The sequence below is a fragment of the Corythoichthys intestinalis genome, chromosome 21 (genome assembly GCF_030265065.1).
Source record: "Corythoichthys intestinalis isolate RoL2023-P3 chromosome 21, ASM3026506v1, whole genome shotgun sequence".
Classification (NCBI taxonomy): domain Eukaryota; kingdom Metazoa; phylum Chordata; class Actinopteri; order Syngnathiformes; family Syngnathidae; genus Corythoichthys; species Corythoichthys intestinalis.
Window position 1 is genome coordinate 19,826,622 of NC_080415.1, and position 24,942 is coordinate 19,851,563.

Consider the following 24,942-nt stretch of genomic DNA (forward strand, 5'->3'; position numbering starts at 1 on the left):
AGGGGTAGGCAGCACAAGGCCTGAGGGTCATAGGCAGCCTTAAGAGTATTTAATCCCGATGGCTTTGCAATTCTGATAAAAACAAATAGCTTTAAGGACAACAAACACATCAATGCATAATAACAAATGTGTTTTGATTAATAGGAGAAATTTGCATTAACATGTCACCATAGGTGCAACAGGCTAATGTAACAATCGCTCATAAGACGGCGACTATAGTTGTCAATATTTATGGGGCACCAGTCGTTTAAAATAAGTGTAATTAACAGATTGCCAATGTCTAACATGCATTCACATGTCCTTTTCCAGTACTCAAGTGGTTTCATCCAAGCAGAGAAGCTAATCTTTTTTCCAAATAACAGTATAATTGTATTTTTTGGTTTGGTATTTTAATGTCTGTATACTGCTTTTTGAAATCATTGTTAGCATTGTTTTTGTTGATATTTTTTAAAAACAATTTTGTAATAAATTTGATTAGTATGTGCCAGACATTAATAGGATATACAGTATGAAATATGTAAAGTCTATAAACTATATATATATATATATATATATATATATATATATATATATATATATATATATATATATATATATATATATATATATATATATATGTACATACACATATCATGCGTCTCATAAAGTATATATAGCCGGCTTGTGCAGTCATCGTATAGTGTTTCGAGTGTAACCACATGAAAATTGAATATTTCCCATCTGAAAATAAAAAGATGAATGAGTCAATTATTTATAACAGGCTCTTTTTAATGTGAAGCACCGACAAATGATGAATATGGCAGGCAGCTCATTATAGTGACAGGCTGGAGTTATTGAATAGAATCGCCTGCTCCAGGTTTACACAACTGAACTGAGAGGATGCTGCCATCTAGTGGCAGCAGGGAGACAAAGCAAAAATCAAAAAGTGGAACATTTTTAAAGTTCTTTTGTGTTCATTACTGTTTACAGCGATATCCAGTGGCGTCGTTAGGCCTATTTTAGGGGCATTCAAATATTCTTAAACCTCCCTAAATAATTTGTTTTATTTAAACAAAAACAAAAAAAAAAGCACTATGCTGAGATTTTCACTATGAAGTCGCCAGAATTTTAGTTAAAATCAATAATCATATAACATATCATTTTAAAATTAAATATAATGATAAATTTGTCAGTTTCCCCTCACTTCATAGAGAAAGGTAGAGAGCCCTTTCAGTGCGTCGTTATCCAATTCATTCCACTTGTTCATATAGAGAACGCCCACATCACTGAAAATACAGTCCGCATTGTCCCTGTGACCTTCCTCGCAGTCAGTACCGTACTGGCATCTATGTGTGTACCTCTGACGCACACAGAGCAAAGCGTGAATAGATGGATGAAGGATGGTTATAAGATAAGATTTTCCAAGAACGTAAGTATTTATCACTGCTAATAGTAACAGTTAGCTCCAGCCCCCGACTAACAGCAAAAAGTCCCATGACATTAATAAACCAACTGCTCCGTGTTTGACAAATAAAAAGCTAGCTTGCACACTACAGACAATTTCTGCGCATGTCTTACCTTTTTTTTTTTTTTTTTTTTTTTTTTTTGTGGTCAAAAGTTACATCCCAGCTTTAAAATAAGGCTGCTACTTAGCTGCTGCAAGCTAGTTAGTCTGAAATGCATTGTGAAGGTCCTGTTTGTTTATAGAGTTAAGTGTGCACACTTTTCAACACTATCTTTGGGGTGACTTCCTTCTGGAGTATCAGCTGTATTTCTCACTTTACGCATAGATGAGTACAGAAGCTGAGCTCATTTGCGTATGATTATCATCAGTGGATAATCATAATAATACACTAATAATAATCAGGGCTGGCCCAGGCCATTTGGGGGCCCTAAGAAAAATAATGCCAAGGGGCCCATATTTTTGGCCCACCATTTCGTCACAGTGTACTGTGAAACCCATACATGCAATCCAACCCATACGTCCATATTTTATATATTAATCAGATTTTGTTGCACTGCATACTTCAAACTTCTCACCCCAAATGATTGTCAGTACTTACAGTAGATAGCGCCAAACCGTTTTCCAAAAGAGGAAAAGAAAGAAGTTAATGAAGAACTTTTATTTTTTAAGCTTGTAATCAAGTATCAAAACTCACAAAAGTCAAATAAAGCAAACTGTAGTAAACTGATGTTTGCATTGATAAACGGCAATGCGTGCCACATTATTCACGATGCTCTATTAACAACGTAAAAAATGAGGTTGCCAGATTGGGGGGGCCCCCTAGTGGTCAGGGGCCCTAAGCAGCTGCATAGTCTGCGTATCGGCTGGGCCGGCCTTGATAATAATAACTCCACCACCTTGTTTGACATGTAGGAGTCAGAGTAATAGACCGATTTGCCACCCTTAAAAATAGACGGCATTCTTTTGGATGCTTCCATCTACCAAGTAACTTGCAACTGTAGCCACTTTTTCCATGTTGTTCTACTGTATAAACAAACTGACTGAGACAACAACAAAAATAATAATGAATATAAGATCGGTCTTTATTAGCTGTTTGTGAAGTTTTGTGCTTGTACGCTACGTTCACTTCCATCCCGTGCATCTCCTGGGGGCTAAGCCCTCCCCTGTTCTTAAAACTTTGTGACGCCCCTAGTCCAATCGATTTGAACTGTGAGGGGTTGGCAGCGATCCCAGTCAAAATGAAGAGTCTGCAATCACAGCATTCCATTCCACAGTTTTCCATGTAGACCAGGCCGTACAGTGTTTTTGGAACAGTTCCTCTTATTATTATTAGAATTTATGTCTAGTAAAGATAAGTGATATAAAGAATGACTAGTCTCATGTAGGTTTACAATTACTTGTTTAATCCATGAGTATTACGGTACTTGAAATCCAGTATTTTGAGTATAAACTGCTATAATCGTTGGGCACAGCAAAGGCACTGAAAAATTCAAATGAAGAGAATTAATTCCTACTGCGATACATTTCATGGTCAAATGATAATAATAGGGAACTCGATGACCACACTGAACCGCAAAAAGGGATATTAAAAGTTGCAAAATGTAACATAAATCCATATCTTGTAGGGATGCAGAGACTACGACATAGTCCGTTTCAATTGTCATGTGACACGCAACGAGAATAAACATAGGGAGTGTAACATGGCAGTCTTAGTAGTGCAATCTATCAGGCTCCAGGTTAAGATCATTTTAAACGTCATACTCTTTATCAATGAATTTGGCCATAGTAGACAGCTGGATGTTTGTCGTGCCCTCGTAGATAGTACCTGTAAAAGCAGACAAACATTGCAAATGGTCCTTTGTGTTTATTTGTCTTCATTTTTTGCAGTTTTACCAGAATTATATTGCACATACGTACCAATTTTACAGTCTCTGTAGTATTTCTCAATGGGGTAGTCTTTGGTGAAGCCCACCCCACCCATCCATTCGATACATTTGGACGTGGTCAACGTTGCCACCTGGATAAAGACAAAAAACAACCAGTCAACCACTTAAACAAATTTCTGTGGCCTTAAGTTAATTTTTCGTCTAATTGTAAAAATCAATAGAAATAGATTAACAAATAACAAACACTATATTCTTTCTAAAGTTCCAAGAAGTGTCTGTTGTCACCTCAGCAGTAAAATATTTAGCCATGCAAGCCTCTTTGATAAATGGTCTGCCTGCTTCCTTCAGACGAGCGGCATTATACGTCAGCAAGCGTGCGGCTTCGATTTGCGTTGCCACGTGAGCTATTTGGTGCTGCATGCCCTGTAATGTAAAATGATTAACAGACAGAAATGTTGTATCATCACTTAACATTGACGATGTCCCGTTTTGTTCTGGGAAAAATATGTAAGGTGGTTGTTAAATGTACCTGGAAGTCAAAGATCCTTTTTCCAAACTGCACTCTCTGCCTTGTGTAAGGAACCGTGTGGTCAAAGCAGCCTTGTGCAAGCCCCAACATCTAGAACACAGTTTGTTCTACAATGCAATTTTCTATGATTTTTTTTTAATAATAAAACCATAGACTTCACTATCAGTTGACCGGAAACGGAGTGCGGGGCTGCTCAGTAGGGGGCCCATTATCAAAAACTTAAAATTCAAATATTTTCAAAACCAAAGCTGCTAGCGACCTAAAACCAAAACAGGCACATCCCTTAGGCATATATGAGTCTCCATGAGCACCGGCATAAAAAAATTCAAAGTCGTTCCCTAAAAAATTCCAGATTCATTATTTTTTATATACCGTATTTTCACGACCATAAGGCGCACCTAAAAGTCAAATTTTTTCTCCAAAATGGGCGGGGCGCCTAATAATGCGGTGCGCCCAATGTGTGTACCGAAGGCGGACGGGAGTGAAAGCAGCATGAGAACCATTAGAGGTGTGAATGGTGCTCGTCATAGGGGGCGGGCCGCCATTAGGTACAGTGTAAAATTGAGTTACATACGTTGGGCAAATCAAGTTCTGTTTGAATCAAGACCCCCGAAAATGGCAACTCTGACGAAAAGACACGCTTACGAAGCCCAGTTCAAGCTCCAAGCTATCAGCTACGCGAAGCAACATGGAAATCGAGTCGCGGCGAGACAATTCAGCATCAAGGAGTCAATGGTTTGCAAGTGGAGAAAGCTGGAAAACGAGCTAAGCCAAGTCAAACAAAGCTGAGTTTCCGCGGAAATAAAGCGAAGTGGCCTCACCTGGAAGACGAACTCGAGGGGTGGATTCACAACCAAAGAACAGCCGGGAGAAGCATCTCGACAGTCACCATGCGAATGAAGGCACACACGCTGGCGCATGAGATGAAAATTGAACATTTTCGAGGAGGTCCGTCGTGGTGCTTTCGATTCATGAAACGGCGTTATCTTTCCATCCGGACAAGAACTACATTGGCGCAGCAACTTCCAGCTGATTACAAGGAAAAGCTGACTATCTTCCGCTCCTACTGCAGAAAAAAGATTGCCGACAAACGCATCCAGCTGAAGCACATCACGAACATGGACTGGGTGCCACTCACTTTCAACGTCCCGGTTAGCGACAGCGTGGAGAAGAAAGGAGCCAGCACGGTAGTGATACGCACAACGGGGCACGAGACGTCATCTTTTACTGTTGTGCTTAGCGGCCATGCTAATGGACAGAAACTGCCACCGCTGGTGATTTTCAAAAGGAAGACGTTGCGAAAGAAAACTTTCCTGCCGGAGTCGTCGTGAAAGCCAATCAAAAGGGCTGGATGGACGAGGAGAAAATGAGAGAGTGGCTGAGGGAGGTTTACGTAAAGCGACCGGATGGTTTTTTTCCGTGTTTCACCGTCCAAGTCAAGTTGCGTGCGGCGTGGGAGTAATGGATGACGAATGGCGAACACAGTTTTACAAAGACTGGATGGCAACACCAGGCGAGTTCCGATAACATTTGCGAATGGATTGTGGATGCTTGGGCTAATGTGTCGGCTTGCACTGTTGTTCGAGCTTTGCCAAAGCCGGCATTATTTCTGAGGAGGAGCCTCATGGCAACGAGACTGACTCAGACAACGAAGAGGGGGAACCTGGCGTGTTTGATGGAGACCTAGCCCAGCTATTCATGTCAGATACAGAAGATGAGGACTTGGATGGCTTTGTGGATTGACATAAAAATGTGAGTACTTATTAAAATTCTTTAATAAAGTACAATCAAACTCAGTTTTGCGTCCACTGCCTTTTTTTTTTAATACGTTCGTGTGTATGCTAGCGTGCAAGCTAGCGTGAATGCTACTGTATGTTTTAGCGTGAGTGCATGCATGTACGCCCACGCGCCCAATAATCCGGTGCGCCCTGTGTGTGTGTGTTAAATACAAAAATAGCACACAAGAATTAGTATGCGCCCTTTAATACGGTGCGCCGTATGGTCGTGAAAATACGGTATGTATAACAAAACTTAAAATGGCTATAAATTTCTCAGATTTTACGCTAGATGCACAAAAATTACCCAATGCAGAGATAATCACCTTTATTTTCAGGATCAATAGCAATATCAATATAGGATCAATAAAGTTTTTGCCCGAAATAGCGACTTCAATTTTTTTTTTAGTTCGGTGCAATTTTGACATACGTTTTCAACAGCTAATAAATCAATCAATTTTCACATCATTAACTTAATACATGGGGAAAACATGCAGAATCTGCTTGATTTTACTCTACAAAAGCAAATTTGTCATTTTTCTATATACAATCACAACTTATTTAGGTTAAATTCCGACGTCACTATTGCCTCAGCATGTCTTGCCAGCTATCTCGCCCTAGTCGTTTTAAGATTGAAATGGAAAATGAATGAATGAATGAATGTTCCATATAATAAAACTAGTGAAAGCCGATTTTTTTTTTGTATAAACGCAGAAATGTCTCAATTACTAGATATTTGCCAAGAACTGGCAGTTGGCCAAAAAATATCTGATTATTTGAATGTAAAGTTATGCTATTGTGAATGGATACAAAATCTAACATGATGGCCATCACAAAACAAAGAGCTTTTTAAGTGTAAATTTCTTGTAAATAAATGCGTAAATCCCAGAATATCCATAAATATTAACGTAAAAGTCGAGATTCTTGGCTAAAAGCAAAAAAAACAAACAAAAAAAAAAACCAGGCAGTTATCATTCATTTTACGTAAATAATTTAAGCTAAAACTACGCTATTTTTTCCCATTCATTTCAATTTTTTTCACATTTCAAAGTTCATGCATGGTGCTATTTTATATAATAATTACCTTGAATCCTTGACCAAGTCACTCTCGAAACACTCCTGCCTGCTTGTATGCACTAAAACTTTCGTCCTGTTTCCACCTAAATCTGGCGTTACAACGCAGCGTGTGTTTGAGTTTATCGCAGTGAAAGCTTCCACGGCCCGGCCCCCTATGGGAAGCCGTGGCGCAATATTTGTAGGAGCTGTCTCGTCAATTGATAGTGAAGTGTGCGAATAAAACGTTATTTTACCTGGGCCGCGATTCCAACCCTGCCCTCATTCAGCATTCCGATAGCGTACTTGTACCCTTGACCAATTTTGCCCAAGATGTTCTTCTCGGGCACCTAGACAACAGAAAGCTCAATTTAAAAGACGTCTTGTGCTTCTTTTGGAGCCACCCGCTTGAGTTCGGACCTTGACGTTGTCAAAGTTGAGTGGGCAAGTTGAGGATGCGCGCAGGCCGAGCTTATTTTCCTTCTTGCAGATTTCCAAGCCTTCCGTTTCCCGGTCGACGATGAAGCAGGTGATGCCCCTGTAACCCTGTAAATCATAATTATAAACTATTTTAATTATATGTTTTATATTCTTGTCAAGTTATTCGTTAATATTGTCTATGTTGTGACTCACTGCCGAGGGGTCCACATTGGCCATAACCAGGAACACGCCAGCATTTTCCGCATTGCTGATCCACATCTTGGAACCATTGATGACATAGTAGTCCTTGTGCTTTTCCGCACGCGTCTTCAGGGCGAAGGCATCGCTGCCTGATTCGGCCTCGGACAGGCAAAAACTGCCGATCTGTGTATGTGAGACATACCCTGGTAAAGATGAGTATCTGAACAGACTACAGAGTTCTTGCTTTGTTTATAATGAATATAAAATGTCCCACCATGTCTGTGGAAAGCCTGTTAAGGTACTTTTCTTTCTGAGCTGCTGTGCCCAGTTGCATGAAAAGAGTGTTGATTAGGGTATTCTGGATATCGCACAGCACTGCTACGGATGCATCCACCTTCGCCAGCTCTTCAATGACGAGGATGGAGGAGAAGAACGTCGAGCCTGTGCCCCCATACTCCGGGTCGATCTCAATGCCCATGAGCTGCCGGGGATTAGAGAATAAATAAGGCACTTGAACAAACCCAATGATCTAACTATGATACATGAGAGAAAAAAAGGCTCTTACGCCCTGTTCAAAAAGAGAGTTGATCACTGCTTCATCCATAAATGATTGCTCATCCATCTTCGCCACAAGGGGAGCAATACGTTCTTGTGCATACTTTTTCACTGTTAAACAAAATAAAACAATATATCCCCTATTCAAATCAATAGAAATCCCATCCGTCCCAACCCTTCTCCCCCAAAACACATTTTTTGGATAATCTTGTTGTCAAGCGATAGATACTTACCCGATTCCCTCATCATACTCTCCTCTTCTGAATATGACTGCAAGGGAGGGAAGCTCACCATCCCGGTCGTCTGGACCGAGTCCAACTCCAGCGCAGATTTGGTAGACCTGCTCCTCCAGCCTGGCTGGCATCCAATCCATGACCGAGCGAGCTGTCTGCAAGACTAATAAAAAAGCCACAAAAAACAATCAAAAACATTTCCCCCCCAAAAATAAGGCTCATTAATCATTTAATATGGTTAACCCGATTCACTCTGTTCAATAAAAAAGTAAGGAATGTGTGAATGTTTTTGAACGTAACATCTGATTCTCAATGCCATGCTAGTCGCGTAAGCGACGTAGCTGTCGTAAGGAAATGCAGTGATGCAGAGCCAGAGAGCGCTATAAAAAAGTACAAAATTGGACAAAATTGACGTACAATAACGTGATGCCACCGTTTGCTGTCTTACCTTAGACAGAGTCCTCACCAAGACGGCAGCCATGATTTGTTACACAATGTTTACATGTGTACGTCACTCTAGGGAGGTGATGTTGCATTTAAAAGAAAAGGAATCTCCGAGTCATTTCCATTTAGTGATGACAATTAAAATATCTTGATTCATATGCTTATATGACAGCATTTTATTCCCTAAAAGTAGAAATATTTGCGCTTCTCTGCAAGTAAAATTGGATTTGATAAATTATTCTAGGCAAATTTATAATGAAATTATAATTCCCTACGTTTTTTGAACGCAACATTTCTTAGATTGACTACAATGGCGTGTGAGAAACAAACGAGCAGCAGCTAAATATTCACATGACAACTGTAAGGCATACGTTATTGAATTAAAGCCATGTCTTTTGAAAATATTGTCACGTAAACGTGGCATTCTAAGGGATGGTAGGTTCAACGGTCAGTGTCTGTTGTGTGAGAACAACTACGAGGGCTCGAAATGGCGTGCTAACCTTAGCCGAGTTTCCTCGCATCCAAGTGCTGTTTAAAGAGCACAAGCTGTATTTGACAGAAAGTCTGGTCCTTTTTTAGGGATGTTATTTAAGTCGCTGCGTTAAACGACCACCATGGAAGAAATAAAGACGGAACCAGTGGATTTTGTGAGGGAATTTCAAGAGTACCTGACGCAGCAAACGCAGCACGTCAATATGATTTCAGGTTCGATTTGTGAAGAAAAGGACCCAGGTAAGGGTATATCTAAAGCAAATTTAGTGTTTTAATTAATGTGCTTAAAATCCAGTTTCACATATTTTGACCTCACTAGTTAAAACGTGTTTTTGTCACCAGTGGCCCCGAGGAGCGAGCATAATGGTCTAGACCCCCCATCCGTGGAGGTGAGCCTGCCCTTGGAGGAAGGGTCAGATGTGCAAATGGACGGACTGGAAAGGACGTGTGACGGCAAATACAAGTGCAGCTTCTGCAGCTATGTAAACAAGGGCATGGCCCGCTTGATCGAGCACATCCGCATCCATACAGGTCAGATCAACGTTATGATCCTAACCGATCAACGCCCCCAAACCAAATCTTTGTAAGATTTCTTTTTAAATGGGAGAAAGGCACCATACAGTATTGTATGTGATTTAGGCAAAAATATAACAGTCTGATAGACCTCAGTCTATCTTATCATCTATATTGTCCCCTCCGTTTAAAAAAAACCTCGGACTTAAACACATGTGGCTTTAATAAGCCAGTTTTTCTCTTTTACTAAAATATGTTCTTAAAAACACATAAAATGTTGCCATTGGTTAAAAAAATTACAATATTTAGTACATGTTTTGACCTACAGAGGGTGCCTTGCTTTATGCGCGCAATGGACGCTCGGGGTGATGTCGTAGTTTGTCACTCACTAGACCAGGGGTGGGCAAACCGGTCCTCGAGGGCCGCAGCGGGTCCTGGTCTTTGTTCCAACTGACCCATCACAGATAATATAACCAATGAGGTTTCAGCAGAAATGAGAAGCACCTGACTGCAATCAACTGATTGCATTTGTAAAACAGCAGATTGGTGAAAATGTGTCCTCTTAATGGGTTACAACAAAAACCCGCACCCACTGCGGCCCTTTGTGGAATAGTTTGCCCACCCCTGCACTAGACGAACTCTACCAGTCTTCTGCAATTCCTTCTTCACGGCAAGACCTCCAACGCATGTGCACATCAGTTAAAAGCAGCGAATACTTACTATTTGTGTTTTTAATTACCTTTTCATTGCTTCAAAATACTTTTTGCATGTGTTTCCCTCTCATATACATTGACAGAGCATTGTGTTTTCTTGTGGTAGCTTTAAAGCTGATTGTTGATCTGTTGACCACATTAGTCACGGAGCGTATTTAAACCACCCTTATTTGATATTACTACGTTTAAGTAGTTTCTTAAGGCATTTTGTTCTGTCTTTATGCATCTAACAAAATAAGTTGGAAGTACAGGGTAGTACTTTGGGTGTCAAATTCGCCTCTTGGACATTTTGCCAGTGTAGCACATTTTGGCAGAATACCAGTTTTGTCATACTCTCGTCTCATCCTGTCTTACCTCTACAATTTGCTTTTGCTGCTCCTTTTGTGAAATAGCGACAGTGCTGTCATGCTCATTAACGTTCCTGCCGGGTTCAAATTGAAAGGATTGAACGGATGACATGTTCATATCGCTATGGTCACACTCTAGAAACCTGGCAGCATAACCAAGTGTTACACCGCCCTGTGACATCAACAAAAATGGCGACCTACTAGTTACACTAATTTTACAAATTGTATAAAAACGAAAACATCAAGAGGGGTTTTAATAATCAAATTATTTCAACTCATAATACTGTTTATCTTTAAGAACTACAAATCTTTCTATCCGTGGATCCCTTTGATGCTTTGTTTTAAGATGTATTTGTTGTAAAACGTCCTTTTGTCTATTAGGTGAAAAGCCGCACCGTTGCCAGCTGTGCCCATTTGCTTCGGCCTACGAACGACACCTAGAGGCCCACATGCGCTCGCACACGGGCGAGAAGCCGTACAAGTGCGACCTATGCACCTTCCGCTGCAGCGACCGCAGCAACCTGTCCCACCACCGTCGCCGGCGCCACAAGCAGCCGCCCGCCCGGGTGGTGCGCCCGCCCTTTGTCGTCAAGCGAAGCCTGGCCACGCTGCAGAAGCGTAGTGGGTCGCTGTGCTTTGGGAGACGCCTGACCTTCACCCCTCCGCCCCTTCCCAAGTCAGACTACACCAATGATGTGCCTCACAAGCATCATCACCATTTGAACATGAGCGAGCAGAGGAACCCTCCTGGGCTGCTGCAGAATGACTTCAACAGAGCTTTCAACAACCCACTGGAACAGCTGGCTTCGCTGCAGCCAGCTGACCTCCATTCGGAATCCTCTGAAGTACCTGCGAACAGTGACGAGAAGCCAATTGTGATACAAGAAGTCACAGGTGCACGAGCCACAACATGCTCCAACGGCGTGCAGACTTTAACACCAAAAGGTGAATACCCCGCTTCAGACCACAGGAGTAATGCACACGGTCACGGGTTAGACGTCCACGACGAGGCTTTGTGCGCGGGCGGCAGCAGGCCCAGCACGCCCCGAGCCGCCGCCCCCGCTACCACTCCGGAATGCGATGAGCCGCAGCGGTGCCCACACTGTGACATCAACTTTCCCGACAATGTTCTGTACACCATCCACATGGGATGCCACGTTTACGAGCACCCTTTTCGCTGTAATGTCTGCGGACACACGTGTACTGACAAGTATGATTTTGCCTGCCATTTTGCTCAAGGGCAGCACAGGAAGTGACGTTAATTTTTAGGAATAACCTAAAATGAACAACAGAGGTGCCTTAAGATACACATTTAATTTGTTCAATGTCCACGCACATAACCTAAATCTATTTCCATTGGAAATGCCATTTTACCCTTTCGAGCTCCCAACCCCAAGAAAGCATTTTAATTAGGAAAATAGCACTCTGTAATATCATACGTTATATATAACCGATAGTAATACATAATTACAATGTTAAAGGGAACCACGGATAGAAAGATGTAGTTCTTAAAAGATAATGTTATTACGAGTTTTAATAATTTGATATTATGATATATACAGTGGGGAGAACAAGTATTTGATACACTGCCAATGGCATTTTGATATTTTAGCAACATCTGATAAATCTGAGAACACCGGCAGGATGATCAACAATATGAACAGCGCTTTTACGTGACAAAAATAAGGTTAAGACGTCATTAGACGCCTCAGTAGAGGTAAACAGCATCAACGTTTGAATATACTATGAATGTGATGCACGGGCTATCTGCAAAAATAATCAAACTTCTGTGTTTCACTGTATACCCTAATCATATGTAAAGCACACGATAGCTCTGGATGCTAACCATCTCCACATTAATATTGCAATAGGTTGGATCAAACAATAGTCTACCGTGAAGATCTGCAAACATTTTTTGAGTTCAAACACTCCTGCTCCGTCACTAGAGCAGGAGAGCGCTGTCACTAGCAAAATTGACACATGAACGCTACTCTCATCTAATCCTGTCTTTCCTGTTCATTTTGCTTTTGCTGCTCATTTTGTGAAAAAATGACAGGGCTGTCCTACTAATTAATGTTCCGCTCGGGTTCAAATTGGAAGGGCAGAACCGACGACATGTTTATTTAGTTAAAGAGTGACACTGTGAAAGTCCGGCAGCGTGGCCATGTGACGTCATTGCCCTGCAACGTCAACAATGGCGACCTACTAGTTAAACTAATTTCACAAATTTTATTCAAACGAAAAAACATTAAGAGGGTTTTAAGATAAAATTATTAGAACTCGTACTAACATCTTTTAATAACTACAAGTCTTTATATGTGGTTCCCTTTAAAGAAGTCAGAATCATCATTAAATGTTTGTGTGGGGTTTGTCCACCAGAGGGCAGTATAATATAGATAAAGGGATATACGTAGAGTGGTACCTTTACTTATGAAATTAATTGGTTAGTAGTTTCTTAACTTGAAAATTCTGTTAGTCGAGACTCATTTTCCATGTAAATGCCCTAATCCGTTCCAAAATTCTGACAAAGGTTTTATATTGCATGAAAATGTATCAAAACATGTAACAAAAACATGTTACAATTAGATTGCGCAATAAACAAAATCTGAGAAGTACATAATGTAAAAAAAATATAAAACCTAATACACTCATGTAAAGCTGTCGGAACACGAGGGACAAATTAAGAGGATGCTGCGATACACACATACAGTAGAGGTCCCTCTAAGCCAATTGGATGCCAGGAACGCTAGACAATAGCCAATGGCAGAGCACATATAAGTATGTTATGTTCGGTAAACTCCGGGAGCCGCTAGTACCAGCCACACTGTAATTTAGCCTTTCTTATCCTGAAATTTCTTAACAAGAGGCAATATTTTCCCGCTGAGGCATGTCTGAACCTGAAAATTCTGTATGTAAAGACGTTCTTAAGTAGAGGTACCACTGTACTGTACATGGAAAAAGAATGTTAAAACACCTCAATAAAGTGCAGTAGTCATTTAATGAAGAGGTTAAGAATACATGCCTGTGAGTATTGTTAGTCTGCCTATATGTTGTTCCACTGTATTTAAATGTGTTACTTGAAGGATTTTATTTAAGAAGTCAATTGTGCATTTAAGATTCATCAAGAAATTTCACCCGAAAGCCTAATATTGTTACTTTTTGTGAGTAGTGTACTGTAGGGGGTGATATTTGGGATTCGTTTTGATTATATTTGTTTTTCTGTGATTATATTTTTGTGTTGACTCTCCAAAATGACAACATTTAGGTAATGTGTATCACTTTGTGGTTCATTTTTATTTAATGTTTTGAGCTTATTTAGTCCACAAATGGTGGCATATGCTCCAGCAGATGTCAGTCATGATGCCTCACCTCAATTACGTACTGTACAAAAATGCTGGTGACTAATGTGAGGAAATAGCAGAATGTAGTTTTACACTGGCAGCTGCACATGAAACACAAAACAGTATTTTACATAGATTTGTATCTTGGCGGAGTTTGTTTTCATTTGAATTGTGCCTGTATTTTTTTTGCTTTTATAGTATGTATAAATCTTATAAGATTTTTTTTTAAATTGACAGTCCATTGTTTTACAAATGAAGCAGTATAAAGGAGAGATTCAAACCATTAATTCAAATGAAGACTTAAAACCTGTGTGTTCTGGACAAAATATTAAATTCCTAATTTTGATTCCTTATATTATTTAGATAATGTACATTTAAACAATCTCATACAATAAATGCCTCATTCAACAGATCCATCAATTAAATGATTAAATGGTTTTGGAATATTTTCAACAGGATTTCTTGTCTTTCAGTGTCAAAACGTGCTAACGCCGTCTTCACCACATGATCCACATCCATGGCTTCTTGATATAAGTTTGGGTTTTGCAGAACTTGTGCGCGCAGCTTTTGGAGAAATTGTGCTTTAGATTCGTTCAGATGAGTGGCCAAAGACCTCATGTTTTGACAGGAGACGCCAGTTTCTGAAAAACAAAAATATAATTTTCAGACTACAAGCTGCTACTTTTTCCCCTCATTTGGAATTCTGTGGCTTATAGTGGCTTATTTGTTGATTTGTTTGGGTTAATATGTGTGTGTGTGTGTATATATATATATATATATATATATATATATATATATATATATATATATATACACACTCACCGGCCACTTTATTAGGTACACCATGTTAGTAACGGGTTGGACCCCCTTTTGCCTTCAGAACTGCCTCATTGTTCGTGGCATAGATTCAGCAAGGTGCTGGAAGCATTCCTCAGAGAGTTTGGTCCATATTGACATGATGGCATCACACAGTTGGTGATTTGAGTGACTTTGAACGTGGCGTGGTTGTTGGTGCCAGAAGGGCTGGTCTGAGTATTTCAGAAACTGCTGATCTACTGGGATTTTCACGCACAACCATCTCTAGAGTTTACAGAGAATGGTCCGAAAAAGAAAAAATATCCAGCGAGCGGCAGTTCTGTGGGCAGAAATGCCTTGTTGATGCCAGAGGTCAGAGGAGAATGGCCAGACTGGTTCGAGCTGATAGAAAGGCAACAGTGACTCAAATAACCACCCGTTACAGCCAAGGTAGGCAGAAGAGCATCTCTGAACGCACAGTACGTGGAACTTTGAGGCAGATGGGCTACAGCAGCAGAAGACCACGCCCGGTCCCAATCCTTTCAGCTAAGAGCAAGAAACTGAGGCTACAATTTGCATAAGCTCATCAAAATTGGACAATAGAAGATTGGAAAAACGTTGCCTGGTCTGATGAGTCTCAATTTCTGCTGCGACATTCGGATGGTAGGGTCAGAATTTGGCGTCAACAACATGAAAGCCTGGATCCATCCTGCCTTGTATCAACGGTTCAGGCTGGTGGTGGTGGTGTAATGGTGTGGGGAATATTTTCTTGGCAGTCTTTGGGCCCCTTGGTACCAATTGAGCATCGTTGGAAGGGCACAGCCTACCTGAGTATTGTTGCTGACCATGTCCATCCCTTTATGACCACAATGTACCCAACTTCTGATGGCTACTTTCAGCAGGATAATGCGCATGTCATAAAGCTGGAATCATCTCAGACTGGTTTCTTGAACAGTTCACTGTACTCAAATGGCCTCCAACAGTCACCAGATCTCAATCCAATAGAGTATCTTTGGGATGTGGTGGAACGGGAGATTCGCATCATGGATGTGCGGCCGACAAATCTGCACCAACTGTGTTATGCCATCATGTCAATATGGAACAAACTCTCTGAGGAATGCTTCCAGCACCTTGTTGAATCTATGCCACGAAGAATTGAGGCAGTTCTGAAGGCAAAAGGGGGTCCAATATACACATATATAAATATGTTACACCTTATTTGACAGCGGCATTGACTGTCATAATTATGACATGACACTATCACGGGCATTACTGAATGCTTTTGACAGATGTCATGAAGTGTCATCCCGCAAATTATGTCACTAACTCCATTTATGTCCAGCTCGGATCTTTTAAATCCATTCAAAATTGAGATGATTTGCCGGATGACACTAACATCTGTTATAAGCATTCATTAATGTGCATGACAGTGTCATAATTATGATTGTCTTATGACAGTCTTATGGCGCCACTGTCAAATAAAGTGTTGCCAAATACCTTAACAAGCAATTAATGAAACAACTGGAACAGTAACTGAAGAAATAATTAGCACAGAACGTGAATTTTGATTGTTATTTACATTTATAGCACTGCAATGCATGCTAGGAGGTATGTTGGACGACAACAGTTGACAGCAGGTGGCAGCAGAGGTTGACTGTCTCCCCCAAGGGAGCATTGATGGCCAAATGAAGCTTCTTGAAACAATGAACCCTTGCAGCCAATTGGTTCAAAGCTTCATGGTGGTTCATTTGGTCATATGACAGTCTTATAATGCCGCTGTTAAATAAAGTGCTACCGGTTAATAACTTTTGGTTTAAATATCCCATAATACAGTAAGGACAGCTGCGGCTTATAGTCCGGTGCGGCTATCAATGGTCAAATGCAGTTTTTGTATCAAATATGGTGGGTGGTGCCTTATAGTCCGAAAATTCCGGTAATAGCTTCTAGTTGATTTCCAGTACACATGTGAAGAGGACAGGAATCAATAATGACCAAAGTGTAATAAAGTGAAAAGCTGACCTTTGGCTTTTTTCATGGTCTCGGATATGAGACGGCGACAGGCCTGGTCAGCCTGGTGAATGATGCTGGCGGCGCATCTTTGGCGGTCTGCCTCCTTCAGGGTTAAAAAATATAATTGGTCATTTTTTAGAGGAATGCAGAGAAACTAAGAAGCAACAGACTTATGGTATCGTTTTTGTTTTTAAATGGCACTATGAAGAATAGTTTGACATAAAAACCTGTAAGTTCTGCTTCTGCACCCATAACAATAACGATTTGAGGAAAAACAGTAAACTTCTCATTTCTAATACCCAATCTTATACAAACCTTGAATTCTTCATCCTCCTCAACTGGACTCAACGGCTCACTGAGTGCAGATGAGATCAACTCCATTACTTTCTGACTGTAAGAAATTGTAAAGACTTAATTACAAAACACAGGAGGGCAAGAAAAACGAACATCTTACATTTCACATTCTGAAACATTCTCTGAGGTGTCCACTGTGACACTCTTTGCCTCCCACTGGTTTTTCTTTGAATTTGGAGATTCCAGACGTTTTGCCATCTCCATGATCACCTCGGCTGTGACGGGACCAGGCCTGTTCTCATTCCGGCTGAGGCACAGCTCGACGGCGCACTGCGCGTACACCTGGCAAAAACCCAGTGAATCTGCAACAATGGCGTACACAGGTGAATAAAAGAAGGTGGTGACAACAGTAAAAATATTTTTCTTCTGAACTTAAGTAGAGCCAGAGACTGAAAATTCATTACATTAGTGGAGATTGTGGAGTTCAGTAACTACTTTTAAAGTGCCTATGACAGCAAAAAGCATGTTTATTTCATATTTCACGCTGTATTTTATGCTCCTGAAGGAAATGGACCACTTGGATGTGTGTGGAAGTGATCGATTTATATATTCAATTTTTTGAATCCCGCGCCATGAAAATGAGTGACTTCCTGCATTGAGGAGGAATGCGAATGTGATGTCACCTGGGTCAGCATCTCACAATACAGCATTGCTTTATTATTTTTCGCATCACGCCAGCCAAATGTGCTGCAGGGTTTTGTTGCTGCACCAGAGAGAGGCGTGTGAACCTTTTTGGGTTTCAAAAAGTTCCCTTTCACTGCAGAGATTGGCCAAAATAAGTCCGACAACTGTGGGACCATTGGACTTATGAGGAAGTGAGTCAACATCGTGTTTTGTATTATGTCAAACACTGGGATCTTGGCACACCTTTTAATAAGGAGGTGGCTCGCATTTTGTGGCTGACAATGCTCCTTGTCCACCGAGAAGGCCACTCGGCCGACGACCAGCGGCTTGTCGCACACTCCTCGGTCCTCTTTACGTGCCCGCCAGGAGAGCGCTATAATCGGCTTATGCTCGTGCCGTTCTCCATATCGTCCAGACTTCCAGCCCCTTCTGCCCCCTTCTCGGGCCCGGCAATAGACCAGTATCCTCGGGTTGGACTCGGGCAGCTACGCGCTCCTTTGATGGGCTAACACCGGTGGCGTAAAATATTGATCGAGAGGTGCAAGAAGTCTACAGTTTTGACCATTCTGGAGTAATTTTGCCATGTCGTACTGAATAAATGCATTTTTAATATTTCAAATTCAATTTAGCACAAGACTGTTATTTGTCATGACCGTACCATTTATTTAGCAATTGGGGAAAAATACTTAGATAAAAAGAATATCCTGTAAAAATATTGGAGAGATTGAAACAATTTTGCTGCTCTCTTCGGCGCATTTTCCTTGTTCTGAATAATTCCACTATTGGGCTGAATTCTAAATCAGATGAAATCGTGACCCTGCCGACATCATCCTCTAGCTGGGGACGCTAGAGTGCAATAATGACAGGCGGGGCTAAATGCCAGATTAAAAGACTAATTTCTTGTCATCTGCGCTTTGCCAAATTGTTGTATATAGTCGAATCGTCTCAAAATATGATTCTAATTCTCATAATAATGCTATTTAAGATTTTTTTTTATGCTGTCACAGGTACTTTACGCATCTTTTTTTAAAACCATCTGTACTTTTACAAAGATTCCTACATTTTCTAGCCAGCTGGAAGACCTCATATCTCATGCTTGGATAGTAGAAGTTATCATCCAACAGAAACAAAAGTGGCTCTGTATCAGCCCGAGTGTGTTCGAGCGTCAGGGGAGCGCTGACGGTGTGTTCCCACGTAGGCCCATCGATGCTGCCGTTGCCTAAAGGCTTGAGCGTTATTTCCTGTTTTTCCAGGAACTGCTCAATGCTCTTCAACACCGCATTGCGGTGAAATTTCCAATCTGTGCGCTGAAAATGGGGAAAATAACAATACCATATTTACAGTCTTTTCCAAACGGTTTATGCCTTTGGTTATTTGGGTTTAAAGACATTTTTGACAGTGTTTTGATGTTGAAAAGTATTTCAAGAGTGTGGGCATAATAAAACCAGTAGTAAATAGAATACATTCCATTAGAGATGTCCCGATCCGATCCAACGCCGGTATGGGCAAAAAAATGCGCATCGGTATCAGATCGGCCGACACGGAAAAATTCCGATCCAGACTTCCGATCCAGGTTTTTTTTTTCATAGTCCGGTCCGGGTTTTCCAGGGCATCGAGTTACATAATCCATTCCAGTTTTTTCTTCGGTTTCCCTAAAATCCGGTCCGCATTTTACGGCACACCTTCAACACACTACATTACCGTCTCCCAATTTACCGAGAGACTTTATCGGTAAAAATGTCAGCTGTGTGGGATCATTTCACCTTAAAGGATGACAAAGACGAAGAGGCAGAGTGCAACATATGCCACAATAAAGTCAAGCGTGGTGATAAAGCTGTAAGAAGTTTTAATACAACCAACCTAATCAAGCATTTAGTGAAATACCACCACAAACAATATGAGGAGTATGTTAAGAAAACCGAAGACAAAAAGAAAGGTCCTACGCAACTAACATTGGCAGAAACTTTTGCTATGCTTGACAAATTGGCACTCGACAGTCCCAAAGCCCAGGGAATAACAAGAGTCAATGCCGAAGAATTCATTCTGGATGACGAGCCATTATCTCTCGTGAATAAAGACGCACCATCCAACACTTAGAACCACGGTACAACATGCCCAGCCGTCATTACATCCTTGAGTGATTCGGCCATGGAAGCTTCGAGAACGATTCACAAACATCCAAATTCCGATTATTGAAATATGTCAAGTTAAGCGGAACTAATACACAGCACGGTCTTCGGGACACAATGACAAACGGATCGCGCGTCCCGAGAGTATGATAAGAGCATGCTTGTCAAAGACCCGGGTAATGCCAATGCTCGACTCACGGCTTTAGCTCAACTCATGCCGCTGGATAAAAAACACAAGAATACCTGACTGCTGCTGACAGCCGCTACAAACTACGTCAACATCGTTTTACTGTAGATAATAGATATCATATGTATATAGAACTAGATGCAAAATGACAGACTCGACGGCGGTAGCAACATAGAAGTATGGACAACTAGATGCATTAGTAAACAGCCACCATCTTAAAGCAGGAGACTTCCCTAGGCTGTTGTGAACCTTCCAACCGAACCTAATTAACTTTTTGTCTAAAATACTCCTAAATCGGAAAAATCTTGACTTGAATCCATCTTCAAAACAGTTTTAAAACTTTCACATGTCGAAACTAGTGGTGGAAGCTTGTCGACATCTTTCTTCCATTTGTGTTCGGCTTGCTCATAAGGGTCAACGTTGTTCACATCCTTAAGTTTGCTCACATATCTGTCCTTCGCCGTGGTAACAAGTTTGTCTCTGTATCGAACTGGCAAGTTTTCCTTACTTTTTTCCATCTTTGACACTTGAAGTTGAATTGTATTTGCCGTTGAGTTTAAATGTCCCGTGATGCAGACGTGCTTCCAATATGGCTTCGTTGTCGCAAATCTCGCATGATCCCGTGTTGCTGTGACGTAAACGCTCGAGCCTAATATCGGTATCGGAGCGGAAGTGCAAAAACCTGGATCGGGACATCCCTACATTCCATAAGCAATACAAAATGATAAAACTCGCTACTGTATATATTACATAAACTAAACTAAAGCCGAAATGAAAACTTCATAATATCATATGCTGTACTATTTGTGTAATAATTCATGCATATGCAGTATACCGATTCTTGTGACGTAGTTTCCTCGTCTGGAAGTCCCTCCCTTGCGTGAAAAGCCTGATCCGGGATCAGCTCATCGTACTGTAGCACAGCGGCTCTCCAACCTTGTCTACCAGCGGCGAGACAAATGCTACGGGACAGCGAGGACTTCCCCGCGGCGGGGAGACCGCAGAGGACACACAGACAGCCTCGAGCCCTGTCGCCGTGCTCGAGTTCGGCCGCTGTTGCCATACAGTCGCCTCAAAACCATCGTTTACGATGCTACCGCGGCCATGTTTGTTTTACCTTGGCAGACAGTTCACTTCCGCCTTCGCGGAAGTACCGCCCAGATCCGTTTGCAAAGAAAAAATGTGTGTGTGACTGTGTGTGTTCAAACTTAGCATTGGAAAGAGATACGTATAATACATGTTTTATTCACTTTTTTTCCCAAACGAAAAAATACAAACTTAATTGTCCGATCTGCATGTGTGATACATCATTGGAAAGCTTAAAATCTCAATTATCTGGGGGAATAAAACTTTTGAACAGGAGGGCATTAAAAAAAATTAAACAGCAAAACCCTATCTGGAGGTGAGAGCACGCCATGACTTTAACGAGATACCTTGTTTCGATTCAAAAACTCCATGTAGCATGTATCGCTGCGTGTCAAGACACAGCTGTGAATGGCCACAGCTGGATTTTGTGGGGATTTTGTGGGTGAAACATGGTAATAAAACAAGGGTCGCGATGCAGAAATTGCAGACATCAAGGAGTGGTTGAGATTTTCATATCATTACCCTTTTAAACGCCCCCCCCACCCCCCCACCCCAATGTTTCTTTGTTTGGATCGATTATTTATCATCTAAAATTTTGGGGAAAATGTAACAGTAACGAAAAAAATTCAATGAAGCGATAGATATTTGTGACTTTTTTACTGACAGCAATTTTTTCAGTGTGATGTAATTTGTTTAAAGGTTTAAAATAAGCGAGTGAATGATTTTTAAAAGTCTTTTTTTTTTCCAAACTAAATGTCAGACATCAATTAACTCTAGAAGTCCCAGAGAATTCTTGTACTCCTAATAGTCCCAAGCAATGGCCGATTTGGCTTCTACCCCAGAAAAACCCAGAGGTGGCCAAAATGACCCAAGTGCTTTTGAATTGGAAAGTCGTTGTCCGACAGACAAGAGCCATTCATATATGGGAATATTAGGAGTATTTGTCTTGGGGAAAGGCCGATTCGGCCTTTGCTGGGTTTTCTAGTGTTAATGATTCTAAGCTAAAAATGACAGACATTTCGAATAATAAATATAACTACTTACCCTGTTTTTATGGCTAGGTTAAAACAAAAGCAGTTGCGCGACGTCTGTAAACTGGGGTTTCCAGGGTAAAACGGACAAATTAAAAATAGTTCGGGGGCTTATTGCGCCATGAATATGCTATGGCAGCATATACATATATTATTCTATTAAACACAAAAGTTGTTTTGGCTTTAAATACAGCAGTTTCTTTTAAAGAGGAGTGCAAGAGCATAAAATGCTTTTTCAGTCTTGTCTAGTGTTTTCCACCATATATACAGAATATATATGGCAAGAATAAGATCCAGGCCATTATCAGCTATAGTAGGGCAAATAAGTATTTAGTCAACCACTAATTGTGCAAGTTCTCCCACTTGAAAATATTAGAGAGGCCTGTAATTGTCAACATTGGTAAAACTCAACCATGAGAGACAGAATGTGGAAAAAATTAAACAGAAAATCACATTGTTTGATTTTTAAATAATTTATTTGCAAATCATGGTGGAAAATAAATATTTGGTCAATACCAAAAGTCCATCTCAATACTTTGTTATGTACCCTTTGTTGGCAATAATGGAGGCCAAACGTTTTCTGTAACTCTTCAAAAGCTTTTCACACACTGTTGCTGGTATTTAGGCCCATTCCTCCATGCAGATCTCCTATAGAGCAGTGATGTTTTGGGGCTGTCATTGGGCAACACGGACTTTCAACTCCCTCCACAGATTTTCTATGGGGTTGAGATCTGGAGATTGGCTAGGCCACTCCAGGACCTTGAAATGCTTCTTACGAAGCCACTCCTCTGTTACCCTGGCTGTGTGTTTGGGATCATTGTCATGCTGAAAGACCCAGCCACATCTCATCTTCAATGCCCTTGCTGATGGAAGATTTTCACTCAAAAAACTCAAAAAAGAGAGCTTATCAGGGGTCTTGTATGTCTTCCATTTTCTAACAATTACTCGCACAGTTGATTTCTTTACACCAACCGTTTTACCTATTGCAGATTCAGTTTTCCCAGCCTGGTGCAGGTCTATAATGTTGTCTCTGGTGTCCTTCGACAGCTCTTTGGTCTTGGCCATAGTGGAGTTTGGAGTGTGACTGACTGAGGTTGTGGACAGGTGTCTTTTATACAGATAATGAGTTTCAGGTAACGAGTGGAGCCTCGTTAGAAGTTAGACCTTGTTGACAGCCAGAAATCTTGCTTGTTTGTAGGTGACCAAATACTTATTTTCCACTCTAATTTGGAAATACCGTAAATTATTTAAAAATCAAACTATGTCATTTTCTGTTTTTTTTTCACATTCTGTCTCTCATGGTTGAGGTTTACCCATGTTGACAATTACAGATCTCTAATATTTTCAAGTAGGAGAACTTGCACAATTGGTGGTTGGCCTGCTCGGTGAATGCCTCAGGCAACTGAAGCCCAGCAAGGAGGAGGACCCTGAGGAGCTATCATGGAAGGACAAGCCCCTACAATGTACTTACATTTATGTGTTCACTTGTATGCATTATGTAGTCTTTTATTATTAATCAAAGCAATCATGCATTCACATTCTGGTTAGTTTTAGCATATAGCATTTGGTGTTATAAGAGTAAGCTCAGTTATCTTAGTCATTTGAAGACCACAAAGGTGTAACATGAACCCCCATCAGTCTACTCAAGTCTTTGTTCATCCAATCAGGGGAAGCCACAAGAAAACCCCAGAACTGTTCCTTGTTGACCAATGGTTTTAATAAGTAAACACCCACTAGATTGTAAAATGTGAGGTATATATTGAAGTCAGATACTGTAATGTGTGTGCCTCATTCATTAAAACATGTGTTTGTTGTTTGACTGCACCCTAAGACTCTCAGTATTTGTGTGTCGATTCCATTTTTATTAAAGCCTCCAGAAAAGAAAAAGAATGCGCGGCGTTGAAGGTACGAGGTCCAGAGCCAACGCCAACAATGGGAAAAACATACCAGTGGCTGAAAGATAGCACGGAGGCACTGATCATGGCAGCACAAGAACAGACCTGAAACACAAGATCAATAGAGGCCGGGGTCTATCACACCAGACAGGACCCCAGGTGCAGGCTATGCAAAGAGACCGCTAAGACAGTCCAGCGATCACAGCAGGGTGTAAGATGCTGGCAGGCAAGGCATACAGTACATGGAACGACACAACCAGGTAGCAGGCTTAGTGTACAGGAACATCTGTGCCGAGTATGGACTGGAGACCCGAGTGCATGGCTCCAACAGATACCAGGAACAACGTCCGACGTCTCCGTTCAGAAGAGCGCAATCCTGGGACAGCTAAGATTGTGCGCAGAACCCTCAAGCTCCCAGGCCTCTTGTAGAGGACTCGAGCTTGAAAGGAGACACCATACCGCCAAGGTGGGCAAGACGATTTTTTTGTTTGTTTTAGATATACAGTATATATAATTTTTTTTGTGAATGTTTTTTAAGCACTTCAAATGTAATAATTATGATAAGTTTTAAACATGTTACTGTCCCACCGAATTATTTTTTAAACAAGAATAAAGTAGACAAATGCTTGGCTTTAATAATTGCTTCATTGAGTGAGTCCACTCAAATCCACTCAAGCTGCTAATTTACACACAATAAGTTGTCACAGCAACTGTTTAACAAGTTAAACGATGGTGGATGCGTGCAGAGCTTTGAAGTTCGGGGCGACTCTGGCTAGATCAAACCCAAACGTCTGTCAATCATCGTAAACTTTAATAAGCAATGCCAGTGCACTGCCTGACCAACAAAGAGCAGGGAGAAGGAGTGACAGGAGAGACTACACGATT

The 24,942-nt window shown here is 41.1% G+C and overlaps 3 protein-coding genes across 3 annotated transcripts; 1 reads left to right on the forward strand and 2 right to left on the reverse strand.

The window, feature by feature from the left end:
• Positions 1-1,268: 1,268 nt before the first annotated feature.
• acadsb (acyl-CoA dehydrogenase short/branched chain) lies at positions 1,269-8,641 on the reverse strand. Its single transcript, XM_057826687.1, has 11 exons — positions 8,545-8,641; positions 8,097-8,259; positions 7,874-7,974; positions 7,583-7,789; positions 7,321-7,491; positions 7,108-7,233; positions 6,945-7,037; positions 3,860-3,949; positions 3,616-3,753; positions 3,362-3,461; positions 1,269-3,269 (listed from the first exon to the last, which is right to left on the reverse strand). Exons 1-11 carry the CDS (start codon positions 8,575-8,577, stop codon positions 3,193-3,195), a joined length of 1,299 nt encoding a protein of 432 aa, XP_057682670.1. The 5' UTR covers positions 8,578-8,641; the 3' UTR covers positions 1,269-3,192.
• A 55-nt stretch (positions 8,642-8,696) lies between these two features.
• LOC130909816 (zinc finger protein Pegasus-like) lies at positions 8,697-14,374 on the forward strand. The gene is made up of 3 exons (XM_057826688.1): positions 8,697-9,272; positions 9,375-9,563; positions 10,987-14,374. Exons 1-3 carry the CDS (start codon positions 9,155-9,157, stop codon positions 11,859-11,861), a joined length of 1,182 nt encoding a protein of 393 aa, XP_057682671.1. The 5' UTR covers positions 8,697-9,154; the 3' UTR covers positions 11,862-14,374.
• Positions 13,585-21,198, reverse strand: LOC130909817 (L-seryl-tRNA(Sec) kinase). The gene is made up of 6 exons (XM_057826689.1): positions 20,881-21,198; positions 18,790-19,036; positions 17,206-17,407; positions 17,067-17,142; positions 16,761-16,854; positions 13,585-14,587 (listed from the first exon to the last, which is right to left on the reverse strand). Exons 1-6 carry the CDS (start codon positions 21,106-21,108, stop codon positions 14,367-14,369), a joined length of 1,068 nt encoding a protein of 355 aa, XP_057682672.1. The 5' UTR covers positions 21,109-21,198; the 3' UTR covers positions 13,585-14,366.
• Positions 21,199-24,942: the final 3,744 nt, after the last annotated feature.

What these genes read in the sequence shown, in the direction of transcription:
- LOC130909817 (XM_057826689.1), bottom strand. Translation starts at nt 21,108, where the DNA reads ATGGCAACAGCGGCCGAACTCGAGCACGGCGACAGGGCTCGAGGCTGT. An exon ending in AAACTACGTCACAAGAATCG is followed by an intron (nt 19,037 to 20,880) that starts GTATACTGCATA and finishes CCCCATTTTCAG; the next exon opens with CGCACAGATTGGAAATTTCA. An exon ending in AATGTTTCAGAATGTGAAAT is followed by an intron (nt 17,143 to 17,205) that starts GTAAGATGTTCG and finishes AATTTCTTACAG; the next exon opens with TCAGAAAGTAATGGAGTTGA.
- acadsb (XM_057826687.1), bottom strand. Translation starts at nt 8,577, where the DNA reads ATGGCTGCCGTCTTGGTGAGGACTCTGTCTAAG. An exon ending in TGGTGAGGACTCTGTCTAAG is followed by an intron (nt 8,260 to 8,544) that starts GTAAGACAGCAA and finishes CTTTTTTATTAG; the next exon opens with TCTTGCAGACAGCTCGCTCG. An exon ending in ACTCTCTTTTTGAACAGGGC is followed by an intron (nt 7,790 to 7,873) that starts GTAAGAGCCTTT and finishes AATCCCCGGCAG; the next exon opens with CTCATGGGCATTGAGATCGA.
- LOC130909816 (XM_057826688.1), top strand. Translation starts at nt 9,155, where the DNA reads ATGGAAGAAATAAAGACGGAACCAGTGGATTTTGTGAGGGAATTTCAA. An exon ending in TTGTGAAGAAAAGGACCCAG is followed by an intron (nt 9,273 to 9,374) that starts GTAAGGGTATAT and finishes TTTTGTCACCAG; the next exon opens with TGGCCCCGAGGAGCGAGCAT. An exon ending in GCACATCCGCATCCATACAG is followed by an intron (nt 9,564 to 10,986) that starts GTCAGATCAACG and finishes TTTGTCTATTAG; the next exon opens with GTGAAAAGCCGCACCGTTGC.